At 35.2% G+C, this 12,430-nt stretch overlaps 1 protein-coding gene across 3 annotated transcripts; it reads right to left on the bottom strand.

Annotated features, from left to right (window-relative positions):
• Nucleotides 1-1,492: 1,492 nt before the first annotated feature.
• Nucleotides 1,493-11,108, bottom strand: LOC119792512 (aromatase-like). Of its 3 annotated transcripts, none has more exons than XM_038299186.1 (9): nucleotides 10,872-11,107; nucleotides 10,551-10,713; nucleotides 5,332-5,486; nucleotides 5,052-5,231; nucleotides 4,868-4,982; nucleotides 4,670-4,784; nucleotides 4,431-4,593; nucleotides 2,159-2,400; nucleotides 1,493-2,081 (listed from the first exon to the last, which is right to left on the bottom strand). In XM_038299186.1, exons 1-9 carry the CDS (start codon nucleotides 11,005-11,007, stop codon nucleotides 1,830-1,832), a joined length of 1,521 nt encoding a protein of 506 aa, XP_038155114.1. In that variant the 5' UTR covers nucleotides 11,008-11,107; the 3' UTR covers nucleotides 1,493-1,829. The 3 variants fall into 3 exon arrangements, with proteins under 3 accessions (XP_038155114.1, XP_038155122.1, XP_038155106.1); XM_038299194.1 differs by having other exon boundaries at nucleotides 10,563-10,713; nucleotides 10,872-11,102; XM_038299178.1 differs by having other exon boundaries at nucleotides 4,868-5,231; nucleotides 10,563-10,713; nucleotides 10,872-11,108.
• Nucleotides 11,109-12,430: the final 1,322 nt, after the last annotated feature.

The raw sequence follows: 12,430 nt of genomic DNA, 5'->3' as shown, positions 1-12,430 counted from the left end.
ACACCTCAACTCTCCAGCGGCAGCCATTATTGTTGTCACCCAAGCGCGCTTTGGTCACGTGGTTGATTACGTTACTGTTGATCATCTGTCCATCATCGTATAAAGCCCGCCCTGACAATTTGATTGGCCCGACCAGATATTGTGCGAGCATACTCGCGCTACTATTGAGCAATGCCAGACTAAGTTCGGAATGGCACCCAGGCTACTGCTCAACTGCATCGAGTGTAGATTGCTTTGAGTTCACCAAAAGGTCGACATATTTGCAGGCAAATAGAAATTCAGTGTAAGGAATTTAATATGTAAAAAAAATCTGTGTTTAAAATTGGGTGTATAAAAAAGGGCAGATTCCAGTTAGAATGTTTTTCTTCCCTAATTCAGAGGATATCTAGCCTCGTGAGACCATCGTGATCTTGCGAGCTTTCAAGGTTTTACTCGCAGATCAGCAGAGATGGGAAGTAACGAAGTACAAATACTTTGTTACTGTACTCAAGTAGATTTTTCTGATATTTTTACTTTACTTTACTACTTATTTTTATGGCGACTTTTTACTTCTACTCCTTACATTTTTACACAAATATCTGTACTTTCTACTCCTTACATTTTAAAAAATTGGCTCGTTACTTTAGTTTTGAATCATTTCAATGGAGTTACCGTTATTATTTTTCACGTCATCAATACCAAATTCAATCTAATTGGATGGGAATCTACGTTGCATTTGACGCACCACTACAAGATGAATCGACAGATTCGGCGGTATTCATTGGCGGCAAATCATTGCAGCTTGGTGGCGGTGGCGTTAGCATAGTAGCATGGACGACGAGATGATTGAAAATGAACACAACGGAGATCCAGTCCTATTGGCAGACATCCATTTAAAATGGAGGCAACGGCATGAAAAAAGTGGTTTGTACTTTTACTTTTATACTTTAAGTAAATTTACAAGCCTGTACTTTGTTACTTTTACTTGAGTAAAGAAGTTTAATCAGTACTTCCACTTTTACCAGAGTATTTTTTAACACAAGTATCTGTACTTTTACTCAAGTACGGAAAGTGAGTACTTTTGCCATCTCTGCAGATCAGTCTGGAGACTCTCCGTTAAAGAAAATTTGGAGCCGTTCACCAAACGAACGTCCAATCAGCGTTGGCTTTGAGGCGGGTTGAGGTGTGACGCAACGAGAAGTGCGACAGTTCAGTCTAAAGAACATGGCGGCTTCAGCCGATGAAACTAGCGTTAGCGTGGCTGTCGAGCAAGTTTTATCGGAATTAAAGAGAATTTCTTCACTGAAAGAAGAGCAAAACACTGCTCTGGAGGCTTTTCTCAGAGGAAAAAATGTTTTTGCTCTTCTCCCGACTGGTTTCGGCAAGAGTTTGATCTATCAATTGGCTCCTCTTCGTCGTCGCTCTGCTACTACGCCATATGCTTTGTTGATCTGATTGGTTTATTTGGCCCGTCTATCACCAACATAGGCCAATCAGCTAACCAGTATTTTCGCCCCTTCCCAAAATTACTTCAACGGAAGGTTTCCAGATGGATATATGGAGCAAATCCATCTGGTGGAGTCAGGTTAGAGGATATCTGCATCTAATGAGATTTAAAAGACATTCTGTGTTATTACATTTGAGTTGTTAAATTTTTTTGTATCTTAAGAAATAAAACCATCAGAGAAAAACATTTGTAGTAAATCAGGTCGTCTTTGTCCGATATGATCTGAAACAGTTAGGCAAAAAGACTTGGAATCTTTAATAGGGTAAAAACATGTATTTTTTAACTTCTAAGAATGTAAGAACGTATTAGTCAGGTATCTGAGAGAAGAGATTGCTGCATTTATTCAGAGCTGATGGTGATTTGGTTGCGTAGAACGAGGAATGAATCTCATGCTCAGGCTGTGCTCGTCCTCTACAGGCTGCTGGGACAGGTTGTTGGTCTGCCTGATGCTGCTGACGGTGCAGCCTTGGCGAGGACAAACGGTGTAACGGGAGAGCAGGGTGACCAGGATGGCCTTCATCATCACCATGGCGATGTGTTTGCCTACGCAAGAGCGAGGCCCAGAGCCGAAGGGCTGGAAGAAGCGGTTGGGTACCTGCCAGGCAGAGGAAGCAAAGCATCAACTGCTGGTTGTTTTACTCTGCAGACTCCCACGTTGTTGAGTTAACTCACTGGGCTGTCAAAGTTTGTCAGGCTGAACTCTCGGGGTTTGGGGAAGAACTCGGTCTTGTGCATTAGACCAGTGTTAAGGATGATGTTGGTTCCTTTCTTGATCTTCATGCCTTCGACTTCGTCGTCCTCCATTGCTTTCCTCATGGTGAAGTCAACCACAGGGTGAAACCTCATTGATTCATTGATGAATCTCTCCATCACCTTCAGTTTTTCATAATCCATGTTCTCCATGGCTGTTTCATCTGCAAATGCATGAACCGTTTCACATTGTGTCACTTTAAACCAGATAACTTTAGTCTATTTTACTGTGTTTTCATAAGACAGACCAACCCAAAGTATTACTTGATTATAACGTGGAAGAGGGAACATTGTTTGGTTTATTTGTTTTACAAAATGATTTAAATCCTAACATGTTTGTATTCAATATTCAGTGCTTTAGAGAACGCCCTCTTCCTGCCAGGGACGGATTTAGGAAATGTGGGGCCCTTGGCAAAGACAGGCAGGGGGCCCTCTGCTTCTCTGATTAAGGTTCTTCTTGCACAGCCTTTCAGTTATGTGCAAAGTTTGCAGCTCTGTTACATTCTGTCCATTTTCTTATGTTATTATAGATGTTACATGAGATGTTTAAAGCTAAGTTTCTAATTTATCTACACATTTCTTTCTGACTAAATGTTCTTCTTGATGCTGTTTGATCATTGATGTTCTCCAAAAGCATCAAAACACTGATGGATATAGACAAAATTCAATCAAATGTAAACAAAACTTTCTTTTTTCTTCACTGGTGTTTATTTCGGGCTGTTAGAGTAAATGGGATCAAAGTAGGAATGGTGACCTATCCATGGTGTTCCCCATCTCCTCCCCCAATGCCAGCTGGAAATAAGGCACCAGCTGCTGTGAATGTATGGATAGAGGAAAACCAAAAATATCCAATTTTTATATTCAACAGTAAACACCACTTTGCTTCAGTATGACAAATAAAACTAATAAAACACACTGAAATTCATAGCTGTAATCAGTGGCGCTGGTGGACTTTTCTCCAGAGGGGGGGCTATAAATTCAAAATAGATATATAATATATATATATGCAACATTATTAAAATACTTTATGAAAACAAAACATACTTTCATGTCCAAGTTTACTTTCTGTGCATAAATCTTTTTAAAGGTAAATCTGTGTTTTCATGGTCCAATATTGGGTCACAAACCTAAAAAAATAATGTACCAATTTAATAATGGAAAAGCTAATAGTCGGCTTTATATTTTTTTAATATATAAAACTATTTTCTGAGAATGTGTTTATTTAAGATTAACTATGCAAAATTAACATCTAGAAAAAGTATATTATATTCTATAATTTTCCATGTGAATCCCAGATTGTTCATTTTTCTTTGCCTTTTCTATAAAGTGCTTTAAATCAGTCCTAGCTGTCTTTATCCATGCTGGCTCAGATCCTGATGTATGAAAAAGGAGGCAGGGAAAGCAGGATAAAGCTTTAGCCTCGCTGCATGCAGTTAGCCTCAAAGCATGCAGTTAGCCTAGCCTTGGAGCTAAACCAAGTCCTGGAAAAAGGACAATTTTTGCACAATTTCTCTCTCTCTCTCTCTCTCTCTCTCTCCAATGCGTTTCTTACACCCACGACTCAACCTGTCAATCACCCGCAAACCGTCTGTGGTTTAGCAGGACGTGGTGAGCAAATACACTTCATGTCACCTCAGGGCGTAGCTTAGCTTCACCTGAGCTATCCTATCCTTCTGTATTGCAGAGGAGCTGCTGCGTGTGGACAACTTTTAACAAGAGTCTATTGGCAAAGACTTTTATATATATGTATATATATATATATATATTTTTATTTTTTTTTTATTTTTTTTTTATGGAGGTTTCTTCCTGTTCAAAGGGAGTTTTGCCTCTCCACTGTCGCTACAAGCATGCTTAGTGTGAGGGATTGCTGAAGAGTCAATGAGTCGATGCAATCAGCTGGTTTTCCTTAGATAGAAAACTTTGAATCAATCTGACTGGATGATCTGGTGAACTGGAAAGTGACCTGAGATGACATGATGTGAATTGGAGCTATAGAAATAAACTGAATAGAATTGAATGTCTTAATCAGGGTCGTTGAGTGGGTGGGGCTGTGCCCTAGTGCCCACTATATGCCAGCCGCCACTGGTTGTAATGTGACAAAATGTAAATATGTTTGCAAAGCATGAGTACTCCATGTGCAAACTTTACATGACACGATGAAGCGCCATAAAAGCAAAGCAGGAACTTCTCTCACCCAAAACGGCGCTCATCTCCTCCACAAGCTGCAGCTCCACCTCTGGGTTCTGCTTCAGCAGCATCAGCATGAAGAACAGACTGATGGAGAGAGTGTCAGGAGCGGCGATCACCATCTCCAGCACACACTGTCTGACGTTATCCGCTGAGAGTTCCCCGTGGTTCTGTTGAGACACAAAGTTATCTGAACGCAGCCCAGTGTTACCTCCATGGCATAAACAGGACCTCGAGGAGGCTGACCTGTGCAAAGATTAGCTCGGTTGCAAAGTCAAGGTCGTCGTCCAGCTTCTCAGCCTTGTTGATAATGTTTCTTTTCATTTCTAGCAAACTCTCCATTGCATCCTGCAGCTCCTGGCTGTTGGTGGGGCAAAATGTTTTAGGATGATGATGCATTCTCACTTCAATTGTTGCGTCACAGACAGGATTCAAAGCTCTTACGCTGCTTTCTTATGTTTGTTGTAAAGCCATCCGATCTTGAAGAACAAATCAGGCTGGATTAGAACCGTTTGCCAGGTTTCAAAGTAGTTATGGATTTTCAGCAGCAGCTCCTTCTCTGAAAAATAATGAAAAGCTGCAGATTTCCAGGCAAGAAGTTTAAAACAGACGGTGTAAATGAGCTGACCATCGAGAGGCACCCTGAGGAACAGCCTGTTAGAGATATCCACCACGATGGCTCTCAGGAGATTGAGGGCATCCACATGTCCAGAGGGGTCAGAGGTCATGTCCTGGAGGTGGTCTAGATGTTTGGCTGTGGAGCTCACACAGATTCCTACCGTCCTCTGAAGGCTGGGGCCCGACAGAGCTGTGGTTCCAACAAATTACTGTGAAATAACTCATCATTTAGCCCAACGACATGCTGCCACCGCAAAACGAGATCTGCCTCGTTTCCGGTGGGTAATTACCTTTGGAGAAGTACGTCCTTGACTTTTTCCAGAGGGGGATATTGCTGTTGAAAATGATACCCCTCCCCTCCATCCCAATACACTCGAGGCCTTTTTTGCTCCCAAATCTGGACGTGTAGTGAGGGCTCCTCAAAACGTGGTAAACTGCAGAGGACCTGCAGGGGAAGCCGGGATTCTTTCAATCTTTTATTATTTATTGTTTCTATGATAAAGAGATTCTAATCCTTTCTGTGACCAGAACCAGCTTGGCTAAAGTACGGAAGACGATTAGCGCCACTGAAAAAATAAAAGTTAAGTTAAATATTATTTCAGAATTCTGACTTTAATCTTGAAATTCTGAATTTTTTTTCAGAATTCTGACTTTTTTCTCTGAATTCTGACTTTGATTTCAGAATTATAACTTTAATATCAGATTTATGGCTTTTATATCTCTCTTCAGGTGATGAAGCAGACTGAAGAAAAATCTATTGGGCTTTTTTTGGCATCACAGCAATTATTCTTATTGCCAGACAGGTAAAAAAAGGAATTTTTACTTTAATCTCAGAATTCTGACTTTAATCTCAGAATTCTAACTTTAATCTCCAAATTCTGACTTTAATCTCAGAATTTTAACTCTAATCTCCAAATTCTGACTCTAATCTCAGAATTCTAACTTTGATCTCAGAATTCTGACTTCAATCTCAGAATTCTAACTTTAATCTCAGAATTCTAACTTTGATCTCAGAATTCTGACTTTAATCTCAGAATTCTAACTTAATCTCAGAATTCTGACTTAATCTCAGAATTCTGACTTTAATCTCAGAATTCTAAATTAATCTCAGAATTCTGACTTTAATCTCAGAATTCTAACTTTAATCTCAGAATTCTGACTTTAATCTCAGAATTCTAACTTTGATCTCAGAATTCTAATTTAATCTCAGAATTCTGACTTTAATCTCTTAATTCTGAGTTTAATATCAGAATTCTAACTTTAATCTCAGAATTCTAATTTAATCTCAGAATTCTGACTTTAATCTCAGAATTCTAACTTAATCTCAGAATTCTGACTTAATCTCAGAATTCTAACTTAATCTCAGAATTCTGACTTTAATCTCAGAATTCTAACTTTAATCTCAGAATTCTGACTTTAATCTCTTAATTCTGACTGTAATATCAGAATTCTAACTTTAATCTCAGAATTCTGAATTTAATCTCTTAATTCTGACTGTAATATCAGAATTCTAACTTTGATCTCAGAATTCTAATTTAATCTCAGAATTCTGACTTTAATCTCAGAATTCTAACTTAATCTCAGAATTCTGACTTTAATCTCAGAATTCTAACTTTGATCTCAGAATTCTAATTTAATCTCAGAATTCTGACTTTAATCTCTTAATTCTGACTGTAATATCAGAATTCTAACTTTAATCTCAGAATTCTAACTTTAATCTCCAAATTCTGACTTTAATCTCAGAATTTTAACTCTAATCTCCAAATTCTGACTCTAATCTCAGAATTCTAACTTTGATCTCAGAATTCTGACTTCAATCTCAGAATTCTAACTTTAATCTCAGAATTCTAACTTTGATCTCAGAATTCTGACTTTAATCTCAGAATTCTAACTTAATCTCAGAATTCTGACTTAATCTCAGAATTCTGACTTTAATCTCAGAATTCTAAATTAATCTCAGAATTCTGACTTTAATCTCAGAATTCTAACTTTAATCTCAGAATTCTGACTTTAATCTCAGAATTCTAACTTTGATCTCAGAATTCTAATTTAATCTCAGAATTCTGACTTTAATCTCTTAATTCTGACTTTAATATCAGAATTCTAACTTTAATCTCAGAATTCTGACTTAATCTCAGAATTCTAACTTAATCTCAGAATTCTGACTTTAATCTCAGAATTCTAACTTTAATCTCAGAATTCTGACTTTAATCTCTTAATTCTGACTGTAATATCAGAATTCTAACTTTAATCTCAGAATTCTGACTTTAATCTCTTAATTCTGACTGTAATATCAGAATTCTAACTTTGATCTCAGAATTCTAATTTAATCTCAGAATTCTGACTTTAATCTCAGAATTCTAACTTAATCTCAGAATTCTGACTTAATCTCAGAATTCTAACTTAATCTCAGAATTCTGACTTTAATCTCAGAATTCTAACTTTAATCTCAGAATTCTGACTTTAATCTCTTAATTCTGACTGTAATATCAGAATTCTAACTTTAATCTCAGAATTCTGACTTTAATCTCAGAATTCTGACTTTAATCTCAGAATTTTAACTCTAATCTCCAAATTCTGACTCTAATCTCAGAATTCTAACTTTGATCTCAGAATTCTGACTTCAATCTCAGAATTCTAACTTAATCTCAGAATTCTGACTTAATCTCAGAATTCTAACTTTGATCTCAGAATTCTAATTTAATCTCAGAATTCTGACTTTAATCTCAGAATTCTAACTTAATCTCAGAATTCTGACTTTAATCTCAGAATTTTAACTCTAATCTCCAAATTCTGACTCTAATCTCAGAATTCTAACTTTGATCTCAGAATTCTGACTTCAATCTCAGAATTCTAAATTAATCTCAGAATTCTGACTTTAATCTCAGAATTCTAACTTTAATCTCAGAATTCTGACTTTAATCTCAGAATTCTAACTTTGATCTCAGAATTCTAATTTAATCTCAGAATTCTGACTTTAATCTCTTAATTCTGACTTTAATATCAGAATTCTAACTTTAATCTCAGAATTCTAATTTAATCTCAGAATTCTGACTTTAATCTCAGAATTCTAACTTAATCTCAGAATTCTGACTTAATCTCAGAATTCTGACTTTAATCTCAGAATTCTAACTTTAATCTCAGAATTCTGACTTTAATCTCAGAATTCTAACTTTGATCTCAGAATTCTAATTTAATCTCAGAATTCTGACTTTAATCTCTTAATTCTGACTTTAATGTCAGAATTCTAACTTTAATCTCAGAATTCTGACTTTAATCTCAGAATTCTAACTTAATCTCAGAATTCTGACTTTAATCTCAGAATTCTAACTTAATCTCAGAATTCTGACTTAATCTCAGAATTCTGACTTAATCTCAGAATTCTGACTTTAATCTCAGAATTCTAACTTTAATCTCAGAATTTTGACTTTAATCTCTTAATTCTGACTGTAATATCAGAATTCTAATTTAATCTCAGAATTCTGACTTTAATCTCTTAATTCTGACTGTAATCTCAGAATTCTAATTTAATCTCAGAATTCTGACTTTAATCTCAGAATTCTAACTTAATCTCAGAATTCTGACTTAATCTCAGAATTCTAACTTAATCTCAGAATTCTGACTTTAATCTCAGAATTCTAACTTTAATCTCAGAATTCTGACTTTAATCTCTTAATTCTGACTGTAATATCAGAATTCTAACTTTAATCTCAGAATTCTGACTTTAATCTCAGAATTCTGACTTTAATCTCAGAATTTTAACTCTAATCTCCAAATTCTGACTCTAATCTCAGAATTCTAACTTTGATCTCAGAATTCTGACTTCAATCTCAGAATTCTAACTTAATCTCAGAATTCTGACTTAATCTCAGAATTCTAACTTTGATCTCAGAATTCTAATTTAATCTCAGAATTCTGACTTTAATCTCAGAATTCTAACTTAATCTCAGAATTCTGACTTTAATCTCAGAATTTTAACTCTAATCTCCAAATTCTGACTCTAATCTCAGAATTCTAACTTTGATCTCAGAATTCTGACTTCAATCTCAGAATTCTAACTTTAATCTCAGAATTCTAACTTTGATCTCAGAATTCTGACTTTAATCTCAGAATTCTAACTTAATCTCAGAATTCTGACTTAATCTCAGAATTCTGACTTTAATCTCAGAATTCTAAATTAATCTCAGAATTCTGACTTTAATCTCAGAATTCTAACTTTAATCTCAGAATTCTGACTTTAATCTCAGAATTCTAACTTTGATCTCAGAATTCTAATTTAATCTCAGAATTCTGACTTTAATCTCTTAATTCTGACTTTAATATCAGAATTCTAACTTTAATCTCAGAATTCTAATTTAATCTCAGAATTCTGACTTTAATCTCAGAATTCTAACTTAATCTCAGAATTCTGACTTAATCTCAGAATTCTGACTTTAATCTCAGAATTCTAACTTTAATCTCAGAATTCTGACTTTAATCTCAGAATTCTAACTTTGATCTCAGAATTCTAATTTAATCTCAGAATTCTGACTTTAATCTCTTAATTCTGACTTTAATGTCAGAATTCTAACTTTAATCTCAGAATTCTGACTTTAATCTCAGAATTCTAACTTAATCTCAGAATTCTGACTTTAATCTCAGAATTCTAACTTAATCTCAGAATTCTGACTTAATCTCAGAATTCTAACTTAATCTCAGAATTCTGACTTTAATCTCAGAATTCTAACTTTAATCTCAGAATTTTGACTTTAATCTCTTAATTCTGACTGTAATATCAGAATTCTGTCTTTAATCTCAGAATTCTAACTATAATCTCAGAATTCTGACTTTAATCTCTTAATTCTGACTGTAATATCAGAATTCTAACTTTAATCTCAGAATTCTGACTTTAATCTCTTAATTCTGACTGTAATATCAGAATTCTAACTTTAATCTCAGAATTCTGACTTTAATCTCTTAATTCTGACTTTAATATCAGAATTCTAACTTTAATCTCAGAATTCTGACTTTAATCTCTTAATTCTGACTTTAATATCAGAATTCTAACTTTAATATCAGAATTCTAACTTTAATCTCAGAATTCTGGCTCAATTCTTACAGCTAACGAAGCTGTTAGCATCAAGCCGTGAAGTAGCATCACCAGGGACCCCTCGGTCACATAAAAAGTCGCCTAATTCCGTCATTTTCCACCAATGTGTTCCTGTTTCTCCCAAACAACTCATATCTTTCTCAGTGAAGCTGAGTGCTCCACATCTCTTTGAGAGATGATCTAAAATTCTGAGATTAAAGTCAGAATTCTGAGATTAAAGTCAAAATTCTGACTTTTTTCCCATATTAAACTGAAATAAAATGTAAAATTAACTTTTTAAAATTTTTTTAAGTGGCCCTAATCCTCTTCCATGCAGAAGTCATAAAAGTTATTCATGAAAAATAAGCCTGAACAGACCTTTATAAGATGTTTCAACAGCAGCTGAAGGTTCTGTGAATTGAGCCAAAAATGATCAATTACCAAAATGCACACCTGCTGAAAATGATGGTTTCCTCCCCGTTGATCCAGATCCGGACAGTGCTGCCATATTTGTTGTTGTAGTAGTTACTGGCTGTTCCAATCCCGGTCCATATAAATCTGCCGTAGGACAGGACAGGTCCAAGTCCTGCTAAGAAACGAGGACCTGAAAGAGAGCGGTTGTAAATCAGACCTGGCTTTTCTGAACTCTGACCTGTTTTTTATGGGAATGAGCAGAAAAGAAATGTTTCCTAAAAACAGATTTTACCAACAGAATTAATTCAGCATCCTACAGTTTCTATGTTGCAGAACGACACACTGTACCTGGTATGTGTGAGCTTTGAGTTTTTCTCCAGCTGGAGATGAGCAGAATCAGCAGCAGAAGCAGAAGCAGGGCGGTAGTGACTTCGCACAGACTGTGACCTTCCACAGAACCAGTGGTGATCGTCTCTGGCACCATTATTCACTCTGTTTATCTAAGGCTTTGTGTAAAACGGACTTGGTTTACTGCTTCGGCTGCCTGTTGGTTAAAAAGAGCAGATAAAACATCTTTCATCACCCGTCCTCTTCCTCTCCTTTAATCCCTCTGTCCTTATGCGTTGGGAGGCAACAGAACCAAAATATACGGGCAGCAACATCATCAACAAGAGAGTCTTTTAAAAGAGTTCACACCCCTGGAAAATCTCCAGTTATTCTTTATGTGACGAATCAGAGTTATAAATCATTTTAACTGCTTACAAAAGGAAATTCTCACCAAAGTCAGTGGAAAAAACAACTTTTTTCAATTTTAAGGTTTTCATTTTCTAAATTGCGAGAACCTTCTGTTATATATAAGTAGAGATGTTTTTTTTTTGGTTTGTATATGATTCTGCATTTTTTTAGTTTAAAAAAAATCAATGATACATTTTATTTTATTACACAAAGAAAAAAGATTTAATTATTTTACACAGTGGAACATATAAATAATTTTAAATCTTTTCTTAATAAACATTTAATTTGATTAATGATGGTTAGTTGCTTCAACACAAATGCATATAATACATTTAACTGTGTTTTCTTTGTTAAATTTTAATGTATTAATTTGCTAAAATTTAATTAAAATTAGGAGCACCTCCTGTCGGGTGTAAGTTGAAATGCAAAATGTGTTTTTCTCATTTTCTTCTTCAGAAATTAGCATTTAACATTTGATTAAATTAATAAATTAGTTTTTTTTTTTTTTACTTATTAGACATTTTATTTATTCAATCTTATTAGTTTATGGTTTTTAAAACAAGTTGACCAACAGAGTTTTTAAAAACGCTTATTTTCCCAGAACACAAACAATCTCTTAGTATTAAAATGTCGACATAATCCAATCATTTGATAATCTTAACATCATTTTTATTATTTTTGTATTTTTTTTAGTTAAAGTTAAATGAGAAAATATCAAAGAAAACAAATTAAAAAAAGAACCAAATTGTGAATAAAAAATAAAATCAGATGAATTAAATTAATCAGATTAAGCAATGCTACTAACCTCTCCTCTCCTGACAAGTGAAGTTTGAGGAGCTGCAGAGCTGCTTCCACTGGTTTTAGAGGTGGTCTACATTCGTCCACCAAATAAACGACACTGGTTAGAGTGTTTATAAATCCTTGGTGGGACTTTCACTCCAATGGTTGCTTGGAAACTTTGCCACTTTTGGGTTACAAGGACTACATGGCAGTGAACCGCAAATCAGGTCAAACAGTGCATGTCTAAAGCATAAATTAGCATTTTTTTTATTTTTTATTATTGAGCCAGATACAAAAGGATCGACTCTATTCTGAACGTCTTGTGAAGTCTTTATTTTTCCGCGCTCTTTTTGTGCAGAAAAACCCGAGGATCCAATTCATGGAGCGAGGAG

Source organism: Cyprinodon tularosa, unplaced genomic scaffold, assembly GCF_016077235.1.
Source record: "Cyprinodon tularosa strain WSP-4 unplaced genomic scaffold, ASM1607723v1 ctg1117, whole genome shotgun sequence".
Lineage (NCBI taxonomy): Eukaryota > Metazoa > Chordata > Actinopteri > Cyprinodontiformes > Cyprinodontidae > Cyprinodon > Cyprinodon tularosa.
The sequence above is the reverse complement of the archived record's forward strand: the minus strand, read 5'-3'. Positions and strand labels throughout refer to the sequence as shown.